Source organism: Diachasma alloeum, unplaced genomic scaffold (assembly GCF_001412515.2).
Source record: "Diachasma alloeum isolate Michigan unplaced genomic scaffold, Dall2.0 Dall_scaffold_00371, whole genome shotgun sequence".
NCBI lineage: Eukaryota > Metazoa > Arthropoda > Insecta > Hymenoptera > Braconidae > Diachasma > Diachasma alloeum.
Genome location: NW_021680510.1, coordinates 507,174 through 527,367, shown reverse-complemented (window position 1 = coordinate 527,367; position 20,194 = coordinate 507,174). Strand labels below are relative to the sequence as shown.

Genomic DNA, 20,194 nt, shown 5'->3' with positions numbered 1-20,194 from the left:
CTAAAATATATTCTGCAACCCTGTCTCCTCGTTGGCTACAAATTTCAACCCTCCGCATACATGCCTTCCCCTTCACCCGGTCGTAAAATCACGCGTTCTCGGTAGCATCGAGGAGGACTTCTCAGGACCGAAAAGAACTGAGGATTCGAAAGGTCTCTGGAAAAGTACGTCGCAGAACTGATTAGGACTTACCAGGTCCATCTAGGTCTGGAGAGATCTTGAAAGACCTGTGTACGTCCAATCAGAACCAAATCCTCGACTCGGGCATGTTTTGGAGTTTCTTAAAATGCCGCGAATCGTACCACGTGATGTAATAGTACATTATGTCAGCAGGCGATGAAAGTAGTTTCTGACGAATGTGACTTTATATTTTAATTTTAGATTTTAATCACACGAGTCAGGAAATAGTTTTATCGCCGTGACATACAATATTTTATGTCTGGGCCCGGAAACTGCGATTTAACCGAGGAAATCGATGTAACGATCGATTGTTACATTGATCATATTGTTGTTGTTGTTTTACAGTCTTAGGGCCATGAATTAATATTTTATGCCCCAAGCACCAGAAGCGGGTGCTAACCGAACAATGGGAAGTTAAAATTCACGGTTTACCTGTCCTCCGGCAATAATATACTATTTTTTATGATATTTATGTGTCCAATACCACGTCTTCGTCCATAAATTTTCTTCACAGAATTTCATTGGCACTTCATTTCTTTATAATTCACTTCTATAATATTATACAATTGATTGACTTGTTTCCAAAAGCAATTCCATTTATCTATCAACCTCGTCAAAGACAATTTCCAGGGTACCAATGATGACAATGATGTCAGCAAGGAAATAGTTGGGACCAATTTCTGGGAGTGCTGCCAAGTGGCTGAAAACTGAGGCCCTGATTTTGCAGGGATACGGTTTTTCTGCTGCCATCACTCACCAAGTAAACTCCGAATTAACCCATAGGGGTTTCGGTAGCTGTGTAGGTAGCACCAGGTGCCACTTGGAAGCCCTGGCTTAAGGTTTTTTGGTTGAAAAGTCTAAATAATGAAAAAAATTGGAAAATTCATGGAAGAAATTTCTATGTATACTGCACCATTGACAGTTTTTGGCCATTTTCATCAGATCTCAGTTTCAAGAAAAAAAAATGAAATTTGGATGTTTCTGTAACCCCTTCAGCTATAGCCTCCGAGGTTGTCCCACTCTCAATTTGGGAAATTTCCATGGCACCCAAAAAAATAATGAACTATTGCGGAAAAACTACTGGGTGATAAATCAAATCTTTCTCAAGAACACCTATAAGTTTCAGATTTTTTCCATCTTTCATAAGAAAGTTATTTGAAAAAATGATGCGGAAAATAATGAATTTCGGGCAATTGCGCCCTCACGCGCAGGCGCGTGATTCGAATGTCAGTGAGCATCATGGAAAAGCTATGGGTTGGACCATGGAACTAAGAAAGAGAAAATAGTCGACAGGGTTACCAACTCGAAATGCATTTTAATTTTATGTCAATAATTCGAATAAAATCTAATAAAAATTATTTGACACCCGTAGGTGATGAGAAAAAAATCATTTGATAAATAAAATCAATATTCAAAAAATGTTCAAATGCACACTTAAATAGTTACTTGAAAATTGGCAAATTCCGTACTCAGCGATTGAATCAGAGCTCGAGAACAATAAGACTCCCTTTCCGTTTTACTCCTCGGTGATCTACAGACGAAACACCTTAACATACTCTCCTTCGAACTCCAGCACCAGTCAAAGTACTCTTCATCTTTTTTTTGCACAAAAAATCGCACGTTGAAATTTCATAATTTTCAATCATCTTCAATGACAATTAGAGCCAAAAACTAACCGGATTTTTTATAAAACTTCAATAGGATTTAGTAGACATCTGAGAATTTTTCGAGTTCTCATAGAATTTCTTAGAGAAAATACCAGGGGTTCCTACTAAATATTTCTATACATGTCAACTTATCTCGAAGTCCTCATCTCTTTTGCGATGTCAAGTTCTGCAGTCTTCGTGGCTTGACACGAAAGTGGAGTGCGTGACCTTGTCGTTGGGACATGCGCCTCCACTTTGCCTCGTCAACTGCCAGTAGGGAATTGGGGGAGTCCCCGCAATCTTTGGTCGTTAGCGGAAAATTCCGGGAATCCCCCAACTTCATGAAATGTTCAACTTCAAGACATGTACTTTTATTTCTAAATTTTTCCATGATCAATGATGACTTCGAGTTTCAGGAATAAATTCGAGAATGTAAAAGGCCATTGAATTGATGTATATGATGCTGTTTTTTATAGAGGAATATATTTCAACCCCCTGACTTCATTTCTCTCGCAATACTATAAAGGAAAAGCCCTTAAGCTACCGTTAAGGATATCCAAGTATCCTTTACAGTTTGGTACAGTCCACACTATAGATTCAACCATTTTTAATCATCAAATATGTCAATTAAATAGCTCAACAAAAATTTGAAAAAAAATCATGCATGTTCAGCATCATTCAAGTGACATTTTGCACGAAATTGAGGAATAAAGGAGAGGGGGCGTCACGGCAACTGAGTTAAGGGGATACGTCGGTGAAATTTAAGCCATTAAACAGTTTGTGATATTATGACTGAATATGGGAATAACCAAGGGTAGCCAAATTTGTAATATTTTATTACGGTTAAATATTGTAGCCCTTAATTAGATCACATCACTCTTGAAATTTTTTTAGTACTTAAGTATCATCAATTCAAATTTTCAACTATTTTATCAATCAATAATTGTGGTAGGAAGATTGACGATTATTTGTGTAGTCGAAAATCCCCTTTCAAGAAATTTGAATTATTCACTTAGTAGTAAATTTACAGTTAACAAAGACTAAGAGATTAACAAATTTTAAATACATCATTATTCGTAAAAAAATTTGATTATTAATATTATATTATTTGAAAATTTGAATCAACATATTTTAAACCTTCATTAATGTAAGGGTCAAATTCTTGTAATATTACAGAAATTTAATATTGATGATGATCGCTGGGAATAACTAGAGAAAAGTTCAAAAATAACTAGAGAAAATCTGGAGAGAATGGCGGACCTGATCGATTTTGCCCCGTATAACCACGAAAAATTCAATTTTTTCCTGTTTTTCCTTCAAAATGCTCCTTATTGCGCCGTAGGTTTCATACAATTTTAGCTTTTTTTTAATGTTCGTTACACTCCAAAGAATAAAGTTGAGCATGTATTTTACTTTATATGCAATAGATTATGAATAAATGCATTTTGAATTTCGTAAATTTTACTCTACTCTAGAGATGCGAAAAATTTATGAAATTCAAAATTCTTCGGGATTCTTCGTGAGGAATTTATAAGAAATGGCGTATCCATCAGTAATCACAGTGAAAACTTTTTTTTTTTCAATTTAATAATTCTTTCAATACAATGATTTTATAATAATACTAGGGGGCTACGCCCCCTGCTCGCTCTGCTCGCCAACCCCCATATGACCCACATATGATCCATATATGACCCCCACCCTTGTGACCTTTAATCTGACCCTCGTGACCCTCATTTTGGCCCTCGTAACTCTTACTCTGACCCTTATGAACCTTATTCCGACCCTCCTGACCCTTATTTTGACCTTCATAACCCTTATTCCGACCCTCCTGACCCTTATTCTGAACCTCATGACCCTGATTCTGAACCTAGTAACCCGCATTCTGAGCCTCATGTACATTATTTTTATCCTTGTGAACCTTAATTGTGGAGTCTGAATTTCGAGTACCAAATTTTTATCACCAGAAGTCGATTTGGATTTTAATAATATAGAAATTTTTAAAAATAATTATGAAATAATCAAATAAAATATTCACAATCAACTTTTGATGAGTATTTCAGAGTCCGTGAGGGACAGTAAATATTGTGTTCACACATCGCACAAGGAATTATTTTTGGATTTTGTACAATTCCCAATACATACGTATTCCCAATATAATTATTACCAGACATGAGGAACTCTCGATGCCATTAGTGGAGGACGAATGTCGTGGTATTGAGCACTCTTTGTCCCAGTCTTCTGGGATTACGTCTTTGGTTAAATTCACAAATTGAGAGAGAGGACAGGCTGGAGTGCATCCTGGTAGGGTCAGTAGAGTCGGTTCTGCTGATGAATTCTTGTACGAGATCGTTACAACATGTTGCTTCTTCGAATTCAGCCTCAATTCCATAAGGACGGTTGCTGCGAAGGGTGGTCGATGGGGGTCGAAGACCCCTAAAGTCATGAGGAGATTCGCAACTGTTACGTCATGTGCTGCGTACATGAACAACTTTCTGTCGGGTACGAGAGAGCTTTTTGATTTCTGGATCATGTGCGTCACCATTTCTTTCATTAGTAATCCTGAGAGAATAAAAATAAATGATTAACCATTTAGAGATCTTAGAAAATTTAGAACTGGAGTGATGAACAAGTTATTATGCTTCCCGATCTAATCATTTTGATACACTGATAGACTGATTTATTTATTCGAAATGAAATTCGTTAACTATTAACGAATGGTAGAGTTGAATATGACCAAATGAATATTCGTTGATAGTTCAGGAATGGTTCACTTTAAAAGTGTAAATCGAGTCAAACAAGGCTCCTCAAATGTGCATTTGTTAACTATTAACGAATGAACATTTGGTGAGACCAAATAGACCCTCGTCTCCAACCAAATCCATTCGTTTAAAATAACTAATCTTTCTATCAGTGTAATAAGGCGATTTAGGAGAAAATTGTGAAATTACATTAATTGCCCTGGCGGTCGTCAGTAAAAATCAAAAAAGATCAAATTTTGCTTGCCAACGTTTCGATCTACAAGGGAGATCCTCTGTGTGCAACAACCTAATCTTTATTTATTTCCTGCAAAACAAAACCTCTATTGAAATTCAACACGCTCTCAGTGGATGTGAAAGATAAAGAACAGTTATGAAGGTCAGTTTAAAACATATGGGAATGCATAAATTAAAAGTGAAACATCATGAAGTAAAACATCATTGGAAACACTCTTCGCAACACAAAAGGAAAAGATTATTGCGAATCAAAATGCATTGTCAACAATCCTAGTAATAGTATCGGTATTAAATTTACCATAGTCGATGATTGAGTCGTGGGCTATGGTCGTGGGCACGTCATTTTTTTACGGTTGTTTTGTGTTACGGAGAGCGATTCCAATGATGTTTTACTTCATGATGTTTCACTTTTAATTGGTGAGTTCTCATGTGATTTAAATTGAACTTTCATAACTGTTTTTTCATCTTTTACATACACTGAAAGCTGAAATGTTGAAAGTTTAATTAAGGTTTTGTTTTGCAGGAAATAAAAATATAGATTGGGTTGTCCTGAAGAGGAACTCCATTGGAGATCGGAACGTTAACAAGCAAAATTTGATCTTTGGAATTTTTTACTGACAACCACCAGGCCAATTATAGTATATTTCAGGATGAGTGCCATGAGGTTTTTTACTTGCGGGGAGTTGGCGTCCGAGCCGAAGGCGAGGACTGGCCAACCACGCGAGTAAAAAAATCCCATGGCACTAGTCGTGAACGATTCCGTAGTGATTTCACTTTTACGAGTTTGGGGAAGGGCTAATACCGATCCCCGGACGAGGAAAAGTGGCTAAGTGGTAAAAAGAGATACGTCAATTTTGACTATTGACCACTTTTCAATCAATTTCTCGGAATCTAAGGGAGTTACCGAAATTTTCATAATCACATTGTTTGAAACGCACCAAATCCTTACAGAAGGATTGACCTCCTAAGAGGTCTCTCATCACTCCTCCTCCTTGGGTTTTTGAGTTCTTTATCTATTCAATACCGAGAGATTATTCAGTGAATTGTAAAGACAGTCATCAATTAATTCGAGACATTCAACAAACAGTCTACCCTTTAATATTTCAAGACTCGTGACTTACGCCACAAATAAAGTACATCATTAGTGGGTTTCGTAATTCACGTGTTTCTTAATTTTCACCCTCGCTAGATCACTTCCCCCCAATCCGCCCTAATATCGGTAATTAGGTAGAATAGCAACTCCTACTCATTCGGGATACTAATAGGTAAATATCAACTTTTTTATATTGAACTTGAAGTAATTTGACGTATATTGTGTCGGAACCTAGTTGCTATAAATGAATTTAACCTCCTTTGAGCTATCACACTTAATAATATGTATACTCATGTAGATGTACGGGACTTCCCATTCTGCGCTTTCCCTTCTAAAAGCATTTATGAAATATCATTTATGAGGTGTTCATATAAATTCAACGTGTAATGAAGCACTTATTCTTAAAGTATCAAGCTTCACCAGCACTTAGCATTACCCAGGGTTCGCGACGGGGACGCAGCTGGTATGAACCCCACAAAGGCCAAAATTTGACCCAGTCACCCCCTTCAAGTTATTTACCTAATTGAGTCCGACTCAATTTTTCTCTTGATTTTAATTTCTATTTGTATTAAATGACAAAATAATTCTGCTTCCTCGAAAAATTCGTTGGAGTAGTTATATAAGCGAATTACCCTAATATCATAGCTTCATCTCTAATACACATTTGTTGTACTACTCAATCGGCTTCACAAAAAAGGTTATAACAAAAATTTCGCTATCTCCCTTAGATTCCGAGATATTGATTGACAACTGATCAATAGTCAAAATTGACTTATCTCCTTTTACCACTTCGCTACTGAATTATTATCATACAGTCGCAGAATATAATCACTGGATAGAAGAACATATTATGAGAAATGTTTTGTTGGAAATTTCTTCCAGAAAGAAATTTGAAGCCCGGCGGCTTGGCGCAGTGGGTAAGTTCGTTGCCTCACATGCGAGAAAGGTTCCGAGTTCAAAACCCGGCCGGGTAGAATGGTGAGATCCAATCATTTAAAGTCTTGATCATCATCGCAGCATACCCTAACCGGGTCGAAGCGATGTAAAATAATGATGAAAAAAAGAAAGAAATTTGTAAATCATTTCCCCCGTGCTGTCCTCCGCCTCACGATAAGACAAGAATTAACAAGCATGTCAACATTACATCATCACAATGTCCCATTTAAATTCATTGTAAGATATATTTACCCGTTCTTAATCTCTGCAGAATTTTAGTATGTGCATATGCCGTAAACGCAAAATTCACCATTGGCTGCATTTTATCCGGATAAACAGAGCTGGTCCATGCTGGTAAAGTTTTGTTATAAAGACGCTACAAAAAAAATTAAGTAAGTTCCCTTAATGTCAAGATGAACACAATATTAATGCAATTTTAACCAACAGTCCCGGGCTATGTGCAGAGATTGAACTGTCTCAGTAATCAGTGGTAGCTCATCAAGACATACAAGAAAAATTAAGAGAATTTATGACGGACAAAAGCCGATTGCTTGCACCGTGAGTCACTTTTATTCTGAGAACTACTATTTGTAGAGGTGTGAATTGAAACCCATTTCATTTTTTGTAAAACTGCATTTTCAAAAGTTATTCGTCAACAAAGCAGAAATCCACAGCAAATCGCCCTCTTTGTGAAAATTCATATCTCTTCTCTTACTTCGGCTGGAGAAATGAAAATTATGACAATCGATTGGGCATTTAATGCACAATGATCTGAAAAAAATTCTCTTCTATTATCATGGCCGGGTGAGAAAACCCGCAATGGATTTCAACGCGGCGTCATTTGTTTTCTAAACGCAATTTCACCCTAAAAATCTGAGTCAACGTAAAAATTTTTTCCGGACTGACTTTCTCTTTTCCTCATCCGGGGATTGGTATTGGCCTTTCCCCAAACTTGTAAAAGTAAAACTCACTACGGAAAAATATCGTTCACGAGTAGTGCCATGGAGTTTTTTACTCGCCCTGAAATATACTATATGTCCACTCTCATTCAACATCAACGAATGAAATTGATTGGAATCGATTGGTTATTCGATGTCTTCATCCGTTCGCCTTAAATGGGAAAGAGGGTATGATCTTTCTATCGAGAAATAGCGTTTGATTGACTTTTTTTTCTTGACAACTCATAAACAAAGCGTCAGACACAAAAATTTCATTAGTGTTTTTGTCTCCAAATAATCCCCCCCGAGCTACCCTCACAATATATCCGATTCGTCTTGGAACACCCGGTATATATTTTGATTGATTAAGGTAGAAAACATCGAGACGTATATTTTGAAAAAAAATAAAATCGGTTGAGTACTTTCGAAACTTTCGAAACGAAAAACTATTTAGAACCAAATAGTGATTTCTCCAAAATGGCTAGATTGATTGAGCTGAAATTGAGTTTTAGTCGCAGTTTTAGGCAGTTTTAGTCGTACTGGGGAGACTGTAGTCTCTTCGGTTCCTATTCCCCCACCAGTAGGGTATATGGGAAGTGAAAACTAGAATTTCGCCAGTACGCCTGTAGTTCTTATTAACCCTTAAGGAGTCGCAGCTCATCACCGAACATTGTTGGTCGCACAGTGAACGATTCGCAGCCCTGTGTATTTTACAATTTTTGTAAAAAAAAAGTTGGAAAAATTGTTTATTTGTAATTTACGAGTAATTTTGAACCTTCAAGGAAAAAGAAATGTGGATATCAATTTCATTAGGCACAAAATTTTCCCATTTAGAGATTAAACACGGAGTTTTTCTGCGAATAAAGTTTTCCGAAGATTTTAATAATTGAATGGGGCGAGTATGGACTAAAAAAATTGTCAATGCATTCGGTTTGGTTGAGAATAAAAATACAAATTTTCATAAATTTTTCCGTTACGGGGTTTTCACGATTCCGGAGTTTTCATGATTTTCTGGAATTATTTTATTCCTTTAATTCCTACATTTTTTAAAGTTGACCACCAGGTGGACAGGCACACGTATACACATGCTCCTCAAACTTTGTATTTTTACGTTCCAGACCATTTTACATAATTTTCAAGCAAAATTAGAAAATTAAAAAATGCACGGAGAGAAATATTCAATAAAAATTACGTATCTTTTCCGTAATTCCGGAGCGAAATGTGGTTGTGGGAAACTTTACGGAACTGTCACGGAATTTTTCCGGAGCGTTCCGTAATTTTCATCTGAATATCTTGTGAAAAATTACGATACCGTCACTTAAATTTTCTGAGTCGATTCCGTAATGGGTGAGTGAAGTGAGAGTTCCGTAATTTTTACTGAACATTTCTCTCCGTGTGGAATGATTTCAATGCTTCCATTCGCAAGCAAAAAGAATGAAGTAACAAATAATTACCTGAATAAATAAACTGTCGTAAATGTGAACGAATACATCAGAAAAATTGATCGTCTTCCCCGTCATTTTGGTGAGATAATCAAGCAACTCTCGATTATCTTGCAGAATGTTTTGGATTACCGGTGAAGCGGTCAATCGTTTCAACTCAAGTGAATACCTAGCACAGTACTTTTCTCCAGCCAAGACATTATCCTCTTTCTCCGGAGTTGTGTGTACAGGTATTGGCATCCACTTAAGCTCATCATCGAAGACCTGGTCATCCACTGGTGGGTAAAGACCGGCAAGATTAACTTGGGCTGACATTAACGTGCGATCTACATCTGTACTTCTCACGTATATATCGTACGGGGAATACTTCCGGGGCAACATCTGGTTATATCTGGCCCTGAACCATTTGCCGAGTTCCAAGAGCTGCTGCTTCCCCAACTGAACCCAATGATGTCAACAAAAATTTTCAGATTAGGAAGCAATAGGAATGATAGTTTGATACTGTTCTATGCAGATTGGTGCATTGCATGAAGGAGCAAATGATTTTGCATGAATCTGGAGAATGAGTGGGTTTGGGTATAAATGTTGAGAAATCTTTTTTAGGGGAGTTTGGGGTAAAATGGACACTTGACTTTTTAAAGAATGTTAATGACAGATTGAAATGATGATGAAATTTGATAATTTTTTTTTCAATGCCAGGAACAATTCTTGCCCTTTGTGATGGACCTAAACTGAGCTCCATTGATAAATTCGTTTCTGAGTTATGAGTAAATAAAAAAAAGTCTAAAGTGTCCATTTTACCCCACCCTCCCCTATGGGAAAAATTTTCCTAACCATTCCTAAGAAATAGAGATGTGCAATCTGCTTACTTTTGTTCCAAAAGTAGTTGTTATCATATGAGAAAGTATTCGTTCGTCAATACTCGTTACTCGTAACTTTTTTTTATCGATGATTAAAATAAAAAATGAGAGTTAAATAACGAGAAGAATCAAAGGAGGTAAAGTGGTGGCGTTAAACGGGGAAAATGAAATCATAATTGAATATTTTATTTAACCCGTCAGCACTCGCGCTATATGACTTTCCCTTGCAAAAATTTTCAGGGTATAGGGAACATATTCAAAAAATTGAGATTTTGGACTGAAACTTTTTGATTGCCTCAGGCAACTATTTTAATTGTTATATATATAATGTGTTATTATCATTTTTCATTAGTTGTTCATTTCTTTTATTCCATTTATTTAGTTGTTTATTTTTGATTGTCTCAAGCAACTATCCCTCTTTCCTCTGGGATCAATAAAAAATGTCTAGCAGATTTTAATAAATTATAAAAAAATATTTTATCGTGTGGATGGCTCGCATCGAGTGGTTCCGTGAGACGTTCGGTGATACTCGGTAACTAAACCAGTCCCATGGATAACTCTGACCTCTCTGTTTAACTAGTGTACGCGCCATGCGCCAGAGATTCTCTCTTGGCGCGAGTAAAGATTCTCGGTGAAATGACGCGAGTGCTGACGGGTCAATAAAATATTTTCAAATAAACATTTTACATCAGTTAGAGAATCTTTTGTCACATCCTGTGGAGCTTTTAGACTCTCAAATTTAGAGGATGAACTGGGAGTTTGCACACGGAAAGAAATGTTCAGTAAAAATTACGGAACTCACAGTTCGCTCACTCTGAAAGCAGAGTTCAAAACCAGAGTTGTGAGAACATTGTCCGGTGGGGTCTAGGACTCTCCCCCGGTCGGGAAATCACGCTTAAAATCATTTGGACTATATTTCGGCACCCATTCCTGCACTCGGACCCCATTAGACAAATATGAATATTGTTGAGAAAACGTTCACATAAAATGTAAAAAACTATTTATTTCATCATTTATTTGCGTTTAGTCAACTATTTGCCAACTATTTATTTCATTTTTTATTTGCGTTAATCTAGACTGATATTCGTATTCAGCGAATTAATATTTTGTGAAAATTATTTACTAGTCTACTATCTGCATATCACTTATCAATTGATTCGATGTGTCTAGTTTATTGTCTAGATTTAATTTGAGAAGTAAAAGTTGAGGGTCCACGATCTCCCATATATCCACGGTCAAAGTTACCGTGGAGCGTGTGAATAGACACTGCCAATGTTTATTGAATATTTCTCTCCGTGCATTGAGGAACATCATCATTCGAACATTCTTTAGTTTCAGGCGGCTAAGATAGAAATTTAGAAAAAATACCGAATACTTTGCCATCTCGATATTCGTTACTTTCGAGTTTGAAAAATTATGAATTAAAAGTAACGACTAGTTACTACCCGCACATCTCTACTAACAAATTTCTTACATTAGTCAGCTCCCCGAATGGCACAGGCCAGAGGGACTCATTCTTCCAAGGGTCATTCGGGTAAGATACCTCAGGAGTTTTAACTCCATGTCTGTACAGCTGAAAATAAAACGAATATTTGAATGAATCAAACTCCACAATCTAACTTCCCATTTCCACGTAATCCCATCCCAAAATTAATCGATAATTGATGCGTCACACATGTGATTGTCGGAATCCGTCATAACAAAACCAATTAAATATCAAAATTTGCACAGTAAAAAAAAATACAAACTGAGCAACTTCACAAATTAAACAAAATAGTACATTAGAGTACAAGGGCACAAATTTCGTTTTCAACGAATGTGTAGTTTACAGGCCGAGCCGAAGGCGAGGTCTGTACACACATTCGTTGAAAACGAAATTTATTACCGAGTGCTCTATAATATTTTATGTCAAGTCGTGCAGAAGTCGAGTTTTGAGCAAGCTGCGCGAAGCGCAGCGTGCGATAAACTCGACTTATTGCACGGCGCGACATAAATAAAAATAAGGAACAGAATGGGACGAATATTTATCGCAATTCAGGAAACTTTTTTCAAATAAAGAAAACTTACGATGTTGGCGAAGATGATTGTACCCAGTTCCGGATTATCGGCTTTGGATAATGATATAATAATCGAGATGAAAAATAAGAAAAAAGAAAACATCCCAACCGATTCAACTAGTTTTGAGGAAGAAATTAATCTAGGGTATAATTTCATAGGAAATAACGAACAACCTGTGGAGAACTAATGGTGAATGTGGAGACACGGGAAACCAAAGCAAATGGATTTCTAAATAGTCGTACGTTTTATTATCCCGGAAATTTAGGTGGGTGGGAGGCGTGCCTTGGTATGTGAAGAAAATAAAAGAATGGGAAATTAAATGACTAATAACTAACAGTCAATTAATAGATACTATTATGAATGATGATAGATGGAATGTAATAGGTCATGAAAACAAAACATTTTAATAGGTCATGAAAACAAAACAATTTCATCACACCTCCAATGGACACTAACTTGAAATTCATTTTTTATTACCATTCATTCTCCCACCTATTACCATATGCCTGTAAATCGATAATTGATGGATGATAATTATTTTCCGTCAGTTTTCTCGATCTATTTTTTATTGAGTACTGATTCATTTTACAACGTAATGGAGCAATAAAATATTCACTAACATTAATTCTCCAACATAATTTCAAATATGACAACAAGCGATACGTTAGGGGCGTGCGATACAAATCGTAGTAAAGACCCACCAACAAAAAAAATGTCGGAGTTCAACGAGTAGAAAAAATAACAAAAGGGAAATATTAGTGAATTAAAAACTAATAAATAGAATGATTGCTTTAAAATTCTGTTAGGTTTCGATTGATCTTCGCACTTTTTCCACACGTTTTTCTAAAGAGTGATATTTAGTAGAAAATATTATATATAAAAATCAATAGAATTTAATCTTTTCATGTAATCTATTTTATTGAAATTGTTTCGATAAAAATTTCTTGGCTCAAATTTTCCAAGTTTCTTGGCTTGTATTTGTAAAGGAAAGACTACTATGAGTTTCAAAAGTCAGGGGCTATTAGAATGAGATTCCTTATACATTAAAAATCGATTATATATGTCTAAAAACCAATAATTAGTGGAAAAAACTTAATTGTTTATTAATTGGTGGTTTGCCTCGCTGACGCTTAAAATGTTAAAAATAGTCCAGGGCCTCCAATTTTTAAGCTATAGACGTTTTTTTCAACATTTTTGAAAAAATATGGGCAATAACAATTACGAATTAGTTTTTTGAAATTCACCTCCTACACAACTAATTTTATTTTTGTCATTCCGGCCGTAAGACAGCCGTTATGACAAAAAATATTATTCATCAGACGGCCTAAAAAAACTTTTGTATAGCTCATATGATTTTATTGCAGCCGTCGCCTTCGGCTCGGACTGCAAACTCATATTCGCCAGGAAAGTTTTTTTCGGCCTAATGACGAAATATGCTATTTTTTTAAATTGCACCATTCATGTAAAATACAGCGGGAAAAATTTCTGAAAGAATCGAGAAGATATTTTAAACATTTTAAGGATAATTTTGCTACTTATTTTGCATGAATGGCGCAAATTTTTAAATTAAACAAAACGAAATTAGCTGTGTAGGAGTCGACTTTCAAAAAACTAATTCGTAATTATCATTGTATACACATTTTTTCAAAATTAAAAAAATAAAAAAAATAAAAAATTGGAGGCCCTGGACTGTTTTTAACATTTTAAACGTCTGCAGGGCAAACGAACAATAAACCATTTTTTTCATCACGCTGTGCGAAAAAGTAACTTTTTAGGCAAGCTTCGCGTGCCTAAAACGTCCCTTTTCACACATTGTGATGAAAAATATTATTCGATACTCGTGGGAAAAGTGTTTTTCGGCTCGTGGGATTATATCACTCGCCTTCGGCTCGTGCTATAAACTTCCCACGAGCCGAAAAACACTTTTCCGCACTCGTAATGAAATATACTATTTTCACTAATTACTCATTCTTAGATATATATAATCGATCTTCAATGCATGAGAAATCTCGCTCCAATAGCCGTGACTTTTAAAACTCATAGTAGTCTGCTCTTAAGTATTTCTCAAGCATTAGCTTTTTGGCGCATGCATTTTCTTCGTCATTCCAATCATCCATAGCAATTGCAGGATGGCGGTCACCTTCTTCGACGATCATCTCGATAAGAGTCTTGCCTCCTATTCGAAGTTCTTGAGTAAGAACTTCGGCGATACGAGCGATCACAGTAATCACTGGACGGCGATCGCCTCCATCCACCATCATCACGGTAAGAATTTGATGATCTTCTGTTGGAAGACCGTGAATAAGACCTGCGATGATGAGAGCGATCATAATAATAATCGTTGGATGACGATCGCCTCCTTTTACGATCATCGCGACGAGTTTTTGACGATCTCCTGTCTGAAGTTCTTGAGTAAGACCTTCGGTGATGAGAGCGATCAGAGTAATCACTGGATGGCGATCGCCTCTTTCCACGATCATCGCGATAAGAATCTGATGATCCTCTGTTGGAAGGTCGTGAATGAGACCTGCGATGATAAGAGCGATCATGAGAATGATCGCTGACTGACGATCGCCTCCTCTTACGATCATCGCGATCAGTGTTTGATGATTTCTTATTGGAAGTTCTTGACGACGACCTTCGGTGATCAGATCGATCAGAACACATTGATGACGATCGTTTGCCGCTGTTATTCGGAACCCTTGATGGCGATTGAGATCGGGTGCGAGTCTTATTTGTTCTACTAGACGGAGATTTCTTCCCTTCATGATTATCCGCCTCGCTTGCTGCCGATTGAGGTCCAATGAAATCATTTTTTGTACCAATTTGTGGAGATTGTTCCTTTTCAGGATTATTCGGATCGCATTTTGACGACTGAGATTCAGTAGAATTTTTATTCGCTCCTCCAGGTGAAGATCGTTGCTCAGTATCGTTATCCGATCCTCTCGATGGCGATTGAGATCCTGGGGAATAATTTTTTCTTATTACAGGTCAAAATAACACGTTACTTCCAACACAGATTTAACACGTGCATTTTGAACACTTGATAATTTAACATATACAAATTTAACACGTGTATATGATATTCGGATATTTCTATACGGATATTTTTTATACAAATTATTTCTACACGATTTCTGTAGGTTTATTCTATACGATCAACTGCCACATGTATAGAAACATTTCGTATGGAGTTGCGACATTTCTCTACGTTTTTCTCTGGAGCGTTTAGACATCTTTCGTATAAAAACAAAAATTTATGTAAAAATTTATTAATTTAGAAATATCCGAATATCATATATGGAAATCCTATAGAATTTCTATACGCAATACGTATAGAAACTTTCTAGACGATTTTTTCATACGTGTGGGTGTATGTGTTACCTCAATAATCCCTACTTGTGATAATAATTGAGGGATTAATAACAGGATGATTTGGAGTATTTAACTACCTGGATCGTCGAGGTAATTGTAATTTAATACAGATTTAATACTATTTAATAACGATAATATTTTTTGTGATGATGAGTATTAGGAGTAGATTTCAACGAAACTGTGAAGTGTTGTAGTGTGATATTATTTTGTTGTGAATAGTTCAATAGTAGGGGAGAGTGGGGCAAAATGAACCAGTCGAAAAACGTCTGTTTGACGCAATTAAAGCAAAAAAAAATTTTTTTATCGACCATTTTTTTATCAACTTTTGTTTATTAACTGATTTTTTATTATTGGTCGTATTGATGAGAATAATAACTTTCCATTCAGTAAAATAGAAAAGTATTAAGGTGTTTGAACGGGAGAAAATTTTGTTAATGGATTAATTGAAAAGGAAATGAAACAGCAAAATCCAAAGTTCAGAGGAAGGCCCAGGGGGAGAAAAAGAAAAATGTGATGCCGAATTCAATCGAATGAAACAAGAAAAGTGTAATCGGCATAATCTAATCAATTGAATTATAAGACGAATAGAAAATTATTATTCTCATCAGTACTCCCAATAATAGAAAAAGTTAATAAATAAAAGTTAATAAAAACATCTTGGTTGAATTGTGTGAAATAGTCGTTTTTCGGCTGTTTCATTTTGCCTCATGTTTCATTTCGTCCCATTCTCCCCTAATTTTATATCAATTTATTGAATTAGCCATTTTGCCGATTGATATGTTCTCATTTATTGATGCAACTTAGTAAATTATCGTACGTTTTTTGCGATTTTATACTTCCTCATTATTGATGCAATTCATTGTATTGTTGTTCATATTTTTTTGATTTTTCATGAAATGAATCCTCATGCCATAGTAAATATTTATTGATTTCGAAGACTGTTGAACGTGTGTGTTCAATTTGTGTTAACATTGACGTGTATCATTTTAACATGTAATCTTTTTCTTACCTCCAGGTGGAGATTTTTCCCCATCATGATTATTCGAATCTCCTGTTCGCGGCTCGGATTCCGTAGAATTTTTGTTCCCTCCTCCAGATGGAGATTCTTGCTTCATATCATCACCCGAGGCTCCTGCTGGCGATCGAAATCCGCTGAAATCATCATTTGTGCTTTTGGAATTAGATCCCTGACTGTTACTGTTATGGAAATTTGTGTTGAAACTTTTTGATGCTGAATTCGTCTCCGGTTTCTCATTGGCATTGTCACTGTCTGGTTCCTGCTCCATCAACAATCTGTAAGCCCTCGTAATCTCCTTGCACTTCATTTCATGATATCTGCTCTCCTCGTCTATTGCATTCGCATGTCGATCGGGATGATGTAACTTCGTCAACTCTCTGTAGGCCTTGGTGACCGCCTCCTCAGATGCATCACGCTCTAGCCCCAGGATCACGTAGGGACCGTTCTCAGAGTCTGCGAGAAGTTTGTGAGCTTGCTGAAGCATTCTGAGGACCTCGGCTAATGACTCGACGCTCCAGGCTTTCTCCAAATCTTCGATAGCTTTTTCGTATTCATGTCGATCCATGTAGCACTGTGCACGACGCATCAGGGCTTTCAGATGATTCGGCTTCAAGGCGAACACTCAGTCACACTCTCGCAGACATCGATCCAAATCTCCCAGTTTGTAAGACGCTTGGGCCATGTTGGAGAACAGAGTCGTCAGCATTCCTGTGTCTTCTCGACATTCTAAGAATAATGTGGAGTATTCGCTGTGGGCTTGCGCAAAGTTCTGAGATTTGTAAGCATTGTTCGCCTCGGTTTTCCGCTCTAGGAATCTTTTAGCTGTCTGTGAAACAAGCAGATAATGTTAGATTCAGGAATCTGGAAGAGGAGATGTACAGAGCAAGAATAAGAATAAGTTTTACAACTCATTGGACCAGAAGAATCAGTTACATCATGATTGTTTTAGTGAGTATTTGTATATTGAGAGAAAAATTTCCCAATATGTAGACCAAGACGTGAGAAACGGAAATTATATTCAATGGCTTACAGCTCAGAATGATTGATGAAGGTGAAACTAGCGAAAGATTCGACAGCAGAAGATTTGTCTTAGGCGAATCTAGGGGTGTACAAATGTTTTTAAGTAATGTGCAAACTCTTTCGCACTTAAAAAACATTTGTACATATGATTATTTGATTCTCCTATATACACCTAAATATCCCCTAAATTGAATTGTCCGCTGACGACTATCCTGCTAGTTTCAGCTTCATGAATGATTGCGCTTCACGACACGTCAATAACTTCTACGTATAAAAAAAATAAATAGAAAAATCTTGCGATTTGCTAGAAAATTCTATTGGATTTCTATTTAACTTTGTGCTAGTTTTTGACCGGGATATTTTAGGTGAATTGGTGCTCCTACGCAAGAGGCAAAAGCAAGATTCCATTTGACTCTAGTTTTTTCGTCATTTCATTACTGGTTGAATGATTAGTTTAATATCGAAGTTATGATATATTATTGATCATTAGGAATCACCTCATAGAGCATTCGGTCTTTGACACAGTGTGGATTCAGACTGAGGGCTTCTTCGAAGTGATGCACTGATTCTACAATGCTCGTTTTGCGCAAACATCTCCCCATCACGTAATGAGCCTCGCTGTTTTTTGGGTCCTGCTTCAAAATTTTACTGGAATTTTCAGAGAATGGCGGGTTATAGGATTGATTAGAAGAATGGCAGATCAATTCTGATCGACCTAACACGAACGAGAAATTTATTTGAAAAAACCTAGCGAATTCACTTGAAAATTCTATAGAATTCTAATTGAACTTACGTTGAAACTATCAGTTTCTTCCGATTGTGGAGAATTCCTGATTTTTCAATAGAAATATAAAACAGAGAAAATTTTGTTTAAAGGAAATGAACAGGATTGTATTTTTCCCTTTTTATTGACACCTTATTTTATGGAGATATCCTCTACAGAAATTCCTGGGCCCAGGTTTTCGAAGTTTGTCTTATTTTTTCAATAAGAGGAAGAAAAAAAGAGTGAAAAAATAGAGAAATACATGTCAATGAATGTTTATGGTAAATATCTCAATAAAAAAGTTATATTGTTATATAGAAAGCCCAACTTCTGCTGATTTTTTCTGCATAATAGTTTCTATCGGACATTTTCTACTTAAAAAGATGCGGTAGCTGTGGAATGAAATAAAATAAAATCAATCAATAAAATCAGCGACCAACAATTGAATTTTGAATAGAAGTATGAACTCATCGCCTCTACGATCAATATTTAATTTTGCCAACGTCATGACTGACGTAGAAGTTACCTCGCAAATTTTTCAGCTTCCGAGAACCGTCCAAGATTGACCAGACACTCAGCTTTCTTGACTTTGTAATCCAAAAACTCTGGACAAATTTCCAGGGACTCATCGATTTGTTCTAAAACCTTGAAGTGAAAATAAAAGATTGGAATGTTCATTGCCATTCACACACGAAAAAATTTAATAGAAAAACCTATCCAATTCGTTAGAAAATTCTATTGAATTTATATTAAACTTTCTATTAGTTTTTGCTGATTCTATTGACATATTCAGTAGAAAAAATTCAATAGAAAAAGTCAACAGAATTCGATTTTTTATATAACTTATTCTTTTTATATATGTTCTATAGAATTTCTTCGACTCAAATCTTCCAAGTTTTTTTCATTCTATTTTTCTTTTCTTCTCATCAAGAAAATCAAACGAAAAAACTTAGAAAATTTGAGTCGAGGAAATTCTATAGAAAATATCTCAATAGAATAAGTTATATAGAAAAATCGAATTCTATTGACTTTTTCTACTGAATATTTTCTATTAAGCATTTCAATAGAATCGGCCAAAAACTAATAGAAGAGTTCAATCGAAATTCACTAGAATTTTGCAACGAATTCGATAGGTTATTCTATAAAAAATTTTCGTCCGTGTTAGATTGGCATGAAAGTAAATTTCGAAAAGCTCAATACCTTCCTGTAATCGTTGTCAGCATTGGCACAGATTTCCTCCTCAAGAATTATAACTAATCTTCGCATTTTATCCACTTGCTGCAGGAGTACCTCGTATGCAAGATCAAGTGTTTTCAATCGAGCTATGCTACTGTCCATTTCTGAGAATTCGTGAAGTGTAATGGCACTATCGATCACTGCACAATGTCCCTGGATGATGAAAAAAAAATCAAACATCGAGTATGATAAAAATTATAGATGAACGATTTCTTTTCGCATTTTGATTAATGATATAAATACTTTAATGAACATTGGATCCAATTCCACTGACTTTTTTGCATCTTCGAGACTTCTCCTATAATCCTTCTGCATCATGTAGCTTTCAGCACGATCGCCATAGTATTTTGCGTAATCAGGACACATTTCTACGCACAGGATTCAAAGAAAAACTATAAAATAAACTTTTCATCACGCCGTGCGAAAAAATAACTTTTTAGGCACGCTTCGCGTATTGTGATAAAAAATATCGTTCGATACTCGTGGGAAAAGTGTTTTTTGGTTCGTGGCAATATATCACTCGCCTTCAGCTCGTGCTATAAACTTCCCACGAGCCAAAAAACTCTTTTCCGCACTCGTAACGAAATATACTATTTCATCACTGGAAAACAGCCGCTTTATGCACACTACACCGTT

At 36.1% G+C, this 20,194-nt stretch overlaps 3 protein-coding genes across 5 annotated transcripts in view; 1 reads left to right on the top strand and 2 right to left on the bottom strand.

The window, feature by feature from the left end:
• LOC107041654 overlaps positions 1-12,248 on the bottom strand; it is a 15,574-nt gene extending 3,326 nt beyond the window's left edge. The window contains exons 1-5 of the mRNA XM_015262294.1: positions 12,156-12,248; positions 11,563-11,661; positions 9,241-9,666; positions 7,101-7,224; positions 3,991-4,385 (exon numbers count right to left, since the gene is read on the bottom strand). Coding sequence (XP_015117780.1) covers positions 3,991-4,385; positions 7,101-7,224; positions 9,241-9,666; positions 11,563-11,661; positions 12,156-12,248 — 1,137 coding nt within the window. The remainder of the gene's footprint in view (positions 1-3,990; positions 4,386-7,100; positions 7,225-9,240; positions 9,667-11,562; positions 11,662-12,155) is intronic.
• The window catches only part of LOC107041708, a 69,545-nt gene that overhangs the window by 22,040 nt on the left and 27,311 nt on the right, over positions 1-20,194 (top strand). The window lies entirely within an intron of this gene.
• Positions 17,162-19,924, bottom strand: LOC107041653 (dnaJ homolog subfamily C member 7-like). Its single transcript, XM_015262293.1, has 5 exons — positions 19,802-19,924; positions 19,523-19,711; positions 18,849-18,967; positions 18,057-18,207; positions 17,162-17,365 (listed from the first exon to the last, which is right to left on the bottom strand). Exons 1-5 carry the CDS (start codon positions 19,922-19,924, stop codon positions 17,162-17,164), a joined length of 786 nt encoding a protein of 261 aa, XP_015117779.1.

Excerpts from the sequence above, each read along its gene's own strand:
- LOC107041653 (XM_015262293.1), bottom strand. The coding sequence starts at position 19,924 with ATGTGTCCTGATTACGCAAAATACTATGGCGATCGTGCTGAAAGCTAC. Across the intron at positions 18,968-19,522 it reads CTGACAACGATTACAGGAAG|GTTTTAGAACAAATCGATGA; the intron begins GTATTGAGCTTT and ends TTTCACTTCAAG. Across the intron at positions 17,366-18,056 it reads AAGACCGAATGCTCTATGAG|ACAGCTAAAAGATTCCTAGA; the intron begins GTGATTCCTAAT and ends CTTGTTTCACAG.